Source organism: Thunnus thynnus, chromosome 2 (genome assembly GCF_963924715.1).
Source record: "Thunnus thynnus chromosome 2, fThuThy2.1, whole genome shotgun sequence".
Taxonomy (NCBI): Eukaryota; Metazoa; Chordata; class Actinopteri; order Scombriformes; family Scombridae; genus Thunnus; species Thunnus thynnus.
Window position 1 is genome coordinate 25,782,174 of NC_089518.1, and position 11,901 is coordinate 25,794,074.

An 11,901-nucleotide genomic window follows, 5' to 3' on the forward strand; every position below is an offset into this window, starting at 1 on the left:
GCTGTGCATGCTATTTTGTCTGTAATAATTACATCTACATATAATTATGTTTCAGAGGGGAAATCTCTGGGTCATAAATGGATCAACAAACAGTACAAAGTACAAAAATGTAAAGAAATGAAGCATGGCTTGTGCTTTATTATTTATTTGCTGGTTCAATACAGTTTTATTCTATTTTATACATGCATTACGACTTAAAAAATACTGATTCAGTGGAAATATGAGGAATGTATAGTAGAGGATTAATGCGTGCAGGAGGGTGGAGATGGGAGGTCGTAAGGTCAGCTCTCCTCCTGTATCCTCAGGAAGTACAGGGCAGGATACTGACAACTGACACCGTTTCTCCTTTACATCTCCGTAGTCCTGCTTCACACTCGCTCATGGTCTGTGTGGCTTCAGTTGCATTCTCCCCAACACGGACACAAACATTTGATCCTTGGATCAAACAATCTGCAGAATCCTTACAGTGGCACTCGTTGGTTTGATCTGTGCAAATGGCGCAAAGACAAGTGAGATGAATGACTACAATTTGCAAATACTGTACATTATTATAGATTGTTTATTTCAACCATGAGTGTCCCTACCATTGCAGGTTTCCCACATCTGACAGTTGGTACAGTCTGTAGTTGTGCTGCGCAATGGCCACTTGCAGGCACTGTCCTCTGCTATTTCGTGGTTCTTCTTTATACACTGCAGTGCATGCAATTTACACACACTGAGAAGGATTGATTTTCCGGTCACAGGACTAGTCGCACACAACTCCAAAGATGAACTGGTGAGAAAAGCCAAAAAGCAAAATCATTAACAAATACATAACATCAGGAACAAGAAAATCAGAGAGATCAGCTGAAAAAGTTACATGTTCAAATGAGATATTAGCAGAGTAAACATACCCGCACTCAAAAGGCATTTTGCAAACACATTGTCCTTTCGAAGACTTCTCCCACTGCTTACATTGCACTGAGGTAATGATGAGTTGTGGCACACTGGCTGTGGGATGGATAAAAATAATTATTTCACTTCCCTAATTGACTGAAAATGAAACACTGAAGTATAACAATAAATGAAAAGTGGGATACAATATACTGCAGTCACAGCTGTCCCATGTCATTCATTAGAGAGTATTTATATGAACATTCAAATAAAATTTACCTGGGCTGCATTTGATGCCTGCTGGGTCTGGTGAAAAATGTAGACTGGCATCACAAATAATCGTTGCTTCCCCTAGAAGCTGTCTTCCCTCGGGACAAGACAAAGTAATTGTCTCCCCTATGCCATAGGACGGCTTTAACGGAGAAGCAATGACATCATCAGCGAGGGCCCCGATCTTGCAGCTTGAGACTGGAGAAAAGTCAGAATTTAACAAAGTAACACTTGAAATCATCCCAACAGTAAATAAACTGTTTCATAGGTCCTGCACTCACTTGTGCACAGACCAGGGCTGGCAGACCAAGTTTGATCAGTGGTGCATTCAAGGGTGCTCTGACCAAGAAGATGGAAACCTTCAGTGCAGGTGTACTGAACTCTACTACCCACAAGGTAAATGTCCTTAGGGTCCTGTGGAAAATAAGGTGACCAAAAGGTGATAAAGTTAATTTTTTTGTTCTGTCCTTTGTACAGAAACACTTTAAAAACAGATGGAAATATAAACAACAAATGTGACCACCAATGTCACCAATGTCATTGAGCCAGGCTTATATTCGCTTTACAGAAGACACATTAAATAATTAATATCATAGCTCTTATTATGCAATGTACCATTTTAAAGTTCTGAATGTAAAAATGTATCAATGTATCTATTGAACAGACACAAAAACATCTCCCACATTGGCGCCTGTTTTATTCCATGTTGTGTCTCAAATGTGCTCTAGAGATTATTAGATTTAACAAATGACATGGTTTTATCATTTCCTCATTAAAATCTGGGTGGGTATTGTTTGGTAAATTAGGCTGATTGATGTAAAGGAAAAAGTAAGTGAGTAAGTGAGAGTAAGTAAGGAGTAACACTGTACTGTGGCCCTCTGGGTGACACAGACCAAATACTGGAACAACTGCAATTAGAGGTATTATAAAAAATATTAAATGCTTGCAATAATTTGTTCCACAAGGTGCAGTAAATTCAGTTGACTTGATTTTTACCAGAATGTAGCCATTGACTAGAGCAGGAGGGTCTCCACACTTCTGACTTGGTGGGAGAGTCCAGTCAAAACACTGAGGCTCCATGGTTCTGTTTAAAAGTAGTTCAAAATAGCATGTTGTATAGGTGGATACTGATAGAAAATCAGTGTGAAAGCTCCTCTTAGAGAAAATTCAATACAGTGAAGGATACTTCCTGTTAAAAATGTAAGTTTGAGACAACGTAGTAACAAAAATAAAACTTCCACTCATTCTGACTTTAAGTATTGTATGTCTTGGTCTTCACAGTCAGATGTCTCAGTGGACTCTCCGATGCAGCTCTGTCCCCCATTCTGAGGAGCAGGATTAGAGCAGGAACGTTGTCGCGACCTCCGATTCCCAGAACATGCTGACCAGGAAGACCAACAAGTCCAACTACCATGAATCACTCCTACATGAGCAGAAACAGAAAGGAAGAAAGAGGGAGCAAGTGAGGAATATATAACAGTCCATCTGAATTAATTAAAGAGATGACTCACTTATTTAGCTAATCTGTTAAAAGCAAAACATTGTAAAGCCATTACACTATACAACCACCAGTGAGACAAGCTATCTAAGGGGACGTTATCAAATAACCAATACATGCTCAGAAAAAATAAATCAAACCTTCACCAAGTCATAACAAACTGCAATAGTAAAAGAACATGTCTGGATTGCAACACCCACCCTGCTGACCCTCTATTTCACTTCCCTGCTCACAGGCCGGTCCTGATGTTCCATGCTTACAGATGCATTTGCATACATCTCCATCCATGACAGCCAAGCCATTGTTTCTGCAGGGCTGACAGTGGCAGGGGTCACTCTCACCAATGTACTGCTCTATGGCTCTGCGAAGGTAAAGTTTCTTCACCCCAGCACACTGAACCTCCTTCACCAGCTCTGACAGCGGCCGCAGCTGCCAAAACAAGAGTTGGAATAAGTCAAGTTCAAGAGTGATAGAGGGTTGTGCTGGAGTTAAAGGATAAGTTTGGGTTTTTCAAGTCTGTCTTAATACAATACTGATGTGTCAATATGTATGTGGATATAGGTCTTGGTTGCTGTAACAGCTCTGGCTGTATTCATACTGGCCTTGAAGGTATTCTCTCAGAACATGACTACACGAAGCCAAAATCCACAGCCATCGTTTTGTGCAAAAATGCATTCCAAAGTTTATCTGAAGCTAATATTGGGCTTCAGCAGTCCGAGTTAGCTGAATTGAGTCAATATATTCTAAAGTCTGTGTAGTATGAAATTCCCTCTTTTTGTTTCCCCTGAATAAAGTTCCTTGCTGGTCTGTGGCAGAGGGATATACTCTGGTAATGGCGTGTAAGTCTGTTGACGTTTTCCAGCTTTTACTCCTCAAGATGTGCTCAGAGAAAACTTTGAAATGATTTTTTTTTCTTTGGAGACTCCATAACTGGAGTATTTTTGCAGTCTGTGTTTTCAGACACTAATATTTTGGTAACAACCTGCTCCAAATCTTTGACTGTTTTGGGGTCAATCTCCGGCTGTGCTTGTTGTCCTCCGGACCACTTTGACTTGCTCATGCCTCTGTGTCTGACATGGAATATGGTTTGCATCTGTGTTTATCTGGTGTGTTGCGTAAGAAACAAGTGATGGGAAAAATGCATTCCTTTGAGAGATCCTGAAGGGACAGAGTTGTGGCTAGTAGCTGGCAAAATAGATATAACCGTTTGCAAGGCTCAGTAGAAGAGGGGCTGTGAGAAAATTTCACCAGGGGGTATGTGTAAATAAATACTTATGTGACTGGTTCACTCTGTAACATCTGAGTAAAAAGCCGGCTACAAATCTACATGGGACTGATGGAATGTATCCCTCCGCCGCACCTTGGCAAGGAATGTTCTGAAGAAACAAAAAGAGGGATTTTGGCCCTCATTTCTTACAGTGTAGTTGTGTCTGAGAGAATAACTTCAGGGTCAGTATGGAAAGTAGGAACTGTTACAGTCACTGAGACCCATTTCCACTTACTTTCCCTCACCTTTTGTTCGGTAACCTTTGGAAATGATCGAATAGAGTCAGCCCAGTTTGAATACATTTCCCAGTTCTTGTCCAGAGTATCAGGCTGCATGGTCTCCAGTGCTGCTATATGTGCGGGGGCTCCTCCAGCTATGTCCACTCTATATGCACTATTGCCCCTCTCAATATCTATTTTTAATAAAGATTCAGAATTTAATACAGATTCAGAAATAATGAGTGCTTTTAAACTGCAGGCTCTGGTATATATGCAGAATTAACATCAAAATTGTACCTGTGGATGGTGGCCTATAATTAGGCCTATCATAATTCTTGCACTTCTCAACAGAGATGGGGAATATCAGGAAAAACCTTATAGTCTTTGAACATTCATGATGGCTCTCGATTTCACTTTCTTTAAAACAAAGGAAAGAAAGTCAGAAAAAAAGTAACAGCAGGATGGAGGCAGAACTTCATAAACTGAAGGGCTATTCATCTATATCATGAACCTGACGTTTGGGTTGCTATTAAAAAACTACTAAGACCAATAATAATAATTTCTACAATTCCACTGACATATGGAACATTTAAAATCTGGTGTTTATTTGTCAATTCATGTTGATGTTGATGACTGTCGATGTTCAAATATATTGCAGAAATGCAAAAGTAATTCCATTATATAGCAAGATATTTACTTTTCTTAAATATACTTCAGATACAAAATTTAATCAAGGCATTCTGGCGTTAAGAATTTTTAAATGCATTTGGTCACATAGACCAGAAATAAATTCAAAATGCAAATACTGTTCCTTTCATTTAGCTATGTTAACTCAATGGTTAACAAAATGGGCTGCTATTATTTTTGCAGAGTTAAGCTCATACATAAATACTTCTAAATATCACATAGATGACATGACCACCCACCATTAGAAGAAATGTGAATTTGAATCACCAGGATGTGACATAAGGATGTTGGAATCTGCGCCTGTAGACTAATTTTACTCTCATTTAGGCCTGCTATCAAGCTACTGATGATTTATCAATCCTTACCCATTTGTTTTTCAGTTTCTTCATCAACCCTGGCGACAACTTTGAAGGAGCCTCCGAGGCTTCCTTCAGACAAGTAGTGTGTTCCAAACCTTTCCAAAACCTTCCTGTAAGCACCGTAGTCGTACACAGATGGGAGTTTGGCCAGTGCCTTCCAGAACTCCTCAGATATTGGGAGGTACTGAGGAGAGTTACTCTGGAATTGAGCAACCTCTATGTCATTCTTTAAAACCAAAATCCTGTATACCTGTAAGGAAAAAAAATCATGAGGAAAATTTAATTGTACCGCTTAATTATTGTTTTCAGAGTAGGTTGCCTTGTCACAGAGACCTGCTGTTAAAGGTACAGTGACAAAATTTCAGGTTCCTCCGTACCTTAGTTGTGTCATGTGTCTTATGGAAGTCATAGTTGTGATGTCCTGTTGTGGTCCCGCGCACTGTCTGTCTGTTGACAATGTCCTTTGCATAGTGCCATTCACTGGTGAACATCTCATCGCTGAAATCATTCTTAACTTTAACCTGAAAACAAAGGTTCATGTTCCAATGCACCAATGTCACATAACTAAGAAATGTTGAACACCCAGCAAAGCAAAACAAACACTATTAACAGAATGAAAAATGTGAAAAAAAAAATTGTAAGGTACCCTGCAGATTTTTTAGCGTGTTTTGATTATTATGTCCCTATATATTGTGTAAATTTAAGTTATCCAGCACTTACATTAGAACCTAATGTGAATACACATCATGAGACTGCTTTCACCAGGAAAAAAACACACCGCATTGGTTGTTTAATCTGACAATGATTGTTATGTTTCCCTGAAAAGTGGTCCCTTGCAGCTGTGACATAATTACTATCCTGTGTATACTGCTGCATAGTGAATGGTTAGGTCAACCAATTGGGTGACTTTTTGGCAAAATTTGGTGATAGTAATATGTTGTAAACAGCAGGGATAAGAGGGGAAAAGAAGAGTAAGGCTGGAAGCTGATGTGAACAAGGCAATTTATGGGGTAGAAAATATTGTCACATGTGTTAGGCCTTATAGGTACACAGTATGTGCTTTGTTGAGAAATTTCAAACTTATTACAATTTTTAAAGTCTGTCTTTGAGCAATAGTCAGGTGCTCAAATTAACACTGAAACAAGTTTTGCTCGCTGTAATCATTCCTCCTTTTCATTCTGAACATTAGAAGATCCCCTCCATATATGATGTGTGTAATGTAAGTGATGAGGGTACAAAATCCACAGTCCTCATTTCAAATAAAAATGTATTCCTGGATATCTTCTTTTTAGTAAAATAATCCCTACTTGTGTCTCGACAGTGTTTTCCTGTTCAGCTGCAGTGGAAACATTGTAATAAAATGATGGAATTTGGCACTAAAAAGATGCTAACTTTGAAAGATATTGACTTGATTTCACTAATTTGGATAGCTGAAGCTTCATATTAGCTTCAAATAAACTTTTAAATACATTTTTGCACAGAAGGAGGCCTGTCGATTTTGGCCCCCCATCTCTTACAATGAAAGTGCAATATGACAGGATCTTTTAATGGTCAGTATGCACAGGAGGAATGATTACAACAAGAAAAAGGTGTCAATGTTCATTTGAGTACCTAACTATTGTTTTAGTACAGACTTGAAAAATTGTGAACCTATTCATCAATGTGCCCAACAGAGGTATCAATATAGATTGCAGTAAGATGTTTCCAAGAGAGACTAACCATAAAGTTGTACCGGAGAGTACTTAGGGGCAGTCGGTAGATATTATTGTTGACGCCGCTGTATATGGTGCGACACTGACCCCCAAAGCTCTTTGTGTTGATGACACTGGCCCTCCTCTTTCCTGTCACCACATCATACCTACAGAAGCAGTGTAACCATCCCATCAGTAAGCACAAGGTACCTGCTCTAAAAGGTGCACACAACCACAAATAGATCTATGTCCAGATTTGCCACTTACCCTTGTCCTAGGAGTTCTACGTTAGGTGGGAGAGCTGCATCTGTACATACAATGAATTGTTGCTGTGGGTTACAGGCTCGTTCATCTTCTCCATCTTCCTCACAGTCCTGATCTCCGTTACACACCAGAGACTGGCTAACACATTTCCCTGAGGGTCAAAAGACAGACAGAAAGCTCACCAATTGTTATTTTCAGTAATTCTGTATAACCCCAGGAGTGAACTGAGTTTTATTTCCAACCTGATCGGCAGTGAAACCTGTTTCCACATCCATCCTCTAAAGGACAGCCTTTTGTAGTTTCACAGGGTCTGGTCTCCGTTCGCTCCCCTGCGCAAGGGTTCCCTCCAAACTGAGCATAGACAGCCATGGGTCGGCTTCTTGTCTGAAACATATCAAACAAGGCAAAGAAAATGGGACAGAAGTGTTGCAGCAAAAATTAAAGCAAAAAAAAAAATCTATATAATAACTTTATATATTATTTACTACATATTTACATATTATTTACTGTAATACTGTTGCTGCTGTTTTTTTTAAATGGAATGATTTCATTTAAATAAGATTATATCTTATTTTTTGTACAAAATGCTGTGGCCAGGCTTTTAACACATACTAAGAGAAGCAACCACATTACACCAATCCTTGCTGCCCCTCAATGATTACCTGAGAGTTTTAGTTTAATTGATTTTAAGATTTTACTGCTTGTTTTAAAATCCTTGAATTATCAGGCTCCTGCCTATATCTGTGATTTGCTAACTCCTTCTGAGCCTGTTCACTGCTTGAGATCCTCCATCAGAGCCCCACTAATGGTTGTTAAATCTTGACTTGTCACCAGAGAGGACCAGGCCTTTGCTGTTTGGGCGCAGCTGTGGAACTCCCTGCCTCAGGCAGGCAAACTCAGCATCATCTTTTAAATCTCCTCTTGAAACTTACTTATGTATGGCTTTTTCTTAGCTGATGGTAATTGTTTTACTATTTAATTAATTTATTTACTTGCATTATCAGTTTTTATTGTAAAGCAATAACTAACTTTGGTTTTGAAAGGTGCTATATAAATAAAGTTATTATTATCATCATCATTATTATTAAATTCCTGAGAAAAAAGTTAGCTAAAATGAATGTTTATGTTGCTAACCTGTGTTTTGGTGCAGCCATCACACTCTGACCAATCTCCATAAGGCCCCCACTGGCAATGCACTCTCTGGTTACAAATCCTTGGAAAGGAAATTAAAACCAAATATACTGAATAAATGACACCAAAATATTGACTTTATGATTGTCCTAACATTTACAATGTTATACTTTTGGTTACGATTTACCCTTTGGAAGTGAAGAGGAACAGAAGCCACGGCAAGACTGCCAGACAGAGTTGTGCAGTATTCTGAGAACAGTGAAAAAAAGAAGAGAATAGAAGAAAAGAAGTAAATCTAAAAATGTCTCACTAAAATCAAATCTGTTATACTGTACATCAAACATTTTGCACAAATCTGAAAATTTTGTTAAAGAGTTCTCTATTATTGAAAGTAAATCGACTTGCCTTCATGCTGAGCGAAGGAGCAGCAAACAGTCTTGAACTTGTCTTGGATGCTGTTCATTTATGTTAAGTTTTGTTCTTAAAATGGGGAGTCAAACTCTCGGAGGAACATTCCAAGAACTCATTGGGTTTCATGTGTGTGTATGTGTGTGTGTGTGCGTGTGTGTGTATGAGTGTGTGTGTGTGCATGCATGAACAAATATGTAGTGTGCAAATGCCTTTGCTTTGCACAAGAAAAAGGAAAACATCTGCCCTGGCAACTCTCCCAAAAAACTTGTCTAGAAAATCATTCTGAAACCAAAAGCAGGGATTCATGTTGGACTGAGAGTCTTCACTTGCTATACTTGTTCTGACTGTCACACTTATTATCGAGCTAACAGACTTTTCTCACAGCACACATTGTCACTTGTCATAGCAGGAAAAGCATAGGTGCAACTAAGAACATTAATTAGTGCTGTGCTCCATTTAGTTGTAGCAGAAAGTGACCCATCATGCACAATACCAGTATCCTAGTGGTAATAGATAGGTTTAGACATGTCACAGTGAGAAAAGCACAGGTGTCAATGATAAAATTGATAATGGCTAAATTCCATTTACCTGCTTTGTTTTCAGGGTCCTAATATTGTGCCTGCTGGCTCACTGTCACACTGTCATGGCTTACTAGGACACTTGAACTGAACAGAGCCATCGTTAATGTCAGTAGTAACACCTGTGCCTTTCCTGTTATGACAAGTCACAATGTCTGCTGTGAGAAAAGGCTATTTCTGTACAAGGTCCAGGAAATTTCACAGTGGGACCAATTACCCTCAGTGCACGCTGTTGTTAGATGTTAGAGCAGGGCCACATTTTGCTGTCATCCTCAGATTTAACGTCTGCCCAACAGGTTTTACAGACACTTTTGAATGTGTTGTGTTAATTAATCAAAAATAAATGCAGTTTAGGTTAACTGGTGACTCTAAATTGTCTGTACTTTAGGTGTGGATGGTTATGTGTCTATATTTGTGATGGACTGGATAGTACCTGTCCATGCTGGGATGGACTCCAGTCCCCTGTGACCCTGCTCAGGAAAAGCAAGTATAAATAATAGGTGGATGAATACATTAATCTCCCTGAACTCACACTCCACATCAAAACAATGACCCTAGCAGGAGAGTGAGACTCATCTTTGTAACAAGTTTACCAGACACTAGTGTTGCGCCACATTTTGGTTCTGCACAATTATCTGTTATTTCAGTGACCCATAGTGTTAACTTTTTTGTTTGAATGGTGATTGTTTTTTTGTTTTCTTTTCATAAAAATTGAGCTTGAGTGTTGTTCAGAGAGAGATTTTCTCCGAGGGATATCTTTGACAGGGGCACATATAAAAACTATATGAGTATTGAGATGTGATTTAGTACAGCAAACACTGGAGGGCAATAGAGATTTGAGAACCATTCCTTCTACATGGCCAAAATGTGAATCAAGGCTGAGCAAATTCATGGAGACAATAAGCAAGCAGAGTAGATGTAAGAATGATTGCGAGGAAAACTGAGACAAGGCTTTCTGCATAACAGCAAAGGATCTAATAGGCCATTGCCAAAAGGCCTGAAATCAGTTTAGATCAATTAAAATGTTGCTCTTAATGATATTTCTACATGTTCACACACACACACACACACACACACACACACAGAGAGAGAGAGAGAGAGAGAGAGAGAGAGAGAGGAAGAGACAAGCTAAATGATGAAGTGTCAGTGAGCTTCTTCATATCTGCAGGGAGACATCTTGTGCAGCCAAACTTGAAATTCTTTTTATGGGTAAACGTTCCCATATTTGTATGTGGATTCCACATCTCCATCTAATTACAGACATATATCTGTTGTAACAGCCAGCCAGGGGGGCATGTTGTGCATATCCATCACATACTGGCAGCTCAAGAGGGAATAACCCTGAGTTTGAGCGTTCAGATGAAATGTTTTTAGCAGCTGTATAGGGCAGGTTAGGTTGTGTCGGTGAGTATTGATTCCTGCTAGAAATAAGCAACAGACAGTTTTGTCCTGCCTACAGATTAGGATGTCAAATTAATGTACAGCTCAATTTAAAATAAGTTGCAAAAGACAGGAATGGTTACTTTAACCAAAACAGCAATGACGTTTTGGAAATGAGAATACATTTTCTGGTTCTGAACCGATAGCAGCAGCATAAAATAGAGCAAATTAGGGAACACAAGCTCAAACAAACACTTTGTGCCCACAATCTCAGCCACTCAGTCACTGAAAAATGAAGCTCCCTCGGGGTAAGCATCTTATTTGAGAGCCATTTTCCAGGTGCGGCAATTTTAGAGCAATGGAGAAAATTGTGTGGCATTTTCTACTTGACTGTCATCTGTGCTGAGCAAGGGAGGGAGGAAAATGAGCCTTCCATCTGACAACACGCAGCAGTATACTTTTTTACTGCGTTGTGCATGCATTTTATTTCATGGATCATCAGTCATATAAAGAAGGTGTCTAAATAAATTATTCATATAGGCACTAATAACATTTTTAAGGAAAATTAATCTGTGAAAATATAAATAAAATGGGAGAAAACTTTTTATTTGAGCATGGTGTCACTTCAGGTCATTCTATGAACTCAAGACAATCAAGATATATCATGTATAATTTGCTATTAATAGACTCAGATAATGAGTACAAAGTGATTTCCTGTATTTCTAAAATGACCGCCCAATGCTAAATGACTCAGCTACTGTACAGCAGCAAGCCAAGTCCCAGTACCTCAGGCAAGAATAACAGTTGGCTCAGACAATAGGCCAGCAGACCGTGCCCTCCATTAGTGCCGCTTCTGTTGGCCTCATGATGTTCAGAGGGCCATCTTTGACCACCATCTGGCCTGGAAGTTTGGTCTGCCAGAGGATGACAGTCTGTGAGGCTCAGCCAGACAGAGACGTAGTCAATGAATATGAAGCTTTTGTGCCTGCTCTCCTCCATCATGAACTGTATTCCTCTTTTCAACATGTTTGTTCATGTCATGTCACCATTGGCTTCTTTTCTTTGAAGATCCTTTGTAGAATCATGTTTACAAAATCCAACCACAAAAATGTATAAAATATACAACTTTGCCTGTTTAAGCTAAACATTGGCTAGTGTCCCACCTTGGGACTCAGGATGCAACAAGGGGGTCACAGGATTTATCTGCTATGTTTATTTTTTCTGACTTTTCCCTAATCTTTGTTTATTTATAGCAAGAAAAATTGGATAGTTTT

At 39.1% G+C, this 11,901-nt stretch overlaps 1 protein-coding gene across 1 annotated transcript; it reads right to left on the minus strand.

Moving 5' to 3' along the window:
* Window positions 1-110: 110 nt before the first annotated feature.
* On the minus strand, window positions 111-8,819 carry c7a (complement component 7a). The gene is made up of 18 exons (XM_067612723.1): window positions 8,664-8,819; window positions 8,446-8,507; window positions 8,262-8,340; window positions 7,370-7,511; window positions 7,131-7,278; window positions 6,892-7,030; window positions 5,550-5,693; window positions 5,179-5,422; window positions 4,424-4,543; window positions 4,154-4,320; window positions 2,842-3,070; window positions 2,395-2,566; window positions 2,140-2,227; window positions 1,425-1,557; window positions 1,153-1,341; window positions 894-990; window positions 585-772; window positions 111-486 (listed from the first exon to the last, which is right to left on the minus strand). Exons 1-18 carry the CDS (start codon window positions 8,667-8,669, stop codon window positions 302-304), a joined length of 2,532 nt encoding a protein of 843 aa, XP_067468824.1. The 5' UTR covers window positions 8,670-8,819; the 3' UTR covers window positions 111-301.
* Window positions 8,820-11,901: the final 3,082 nt, after the last annotated feature.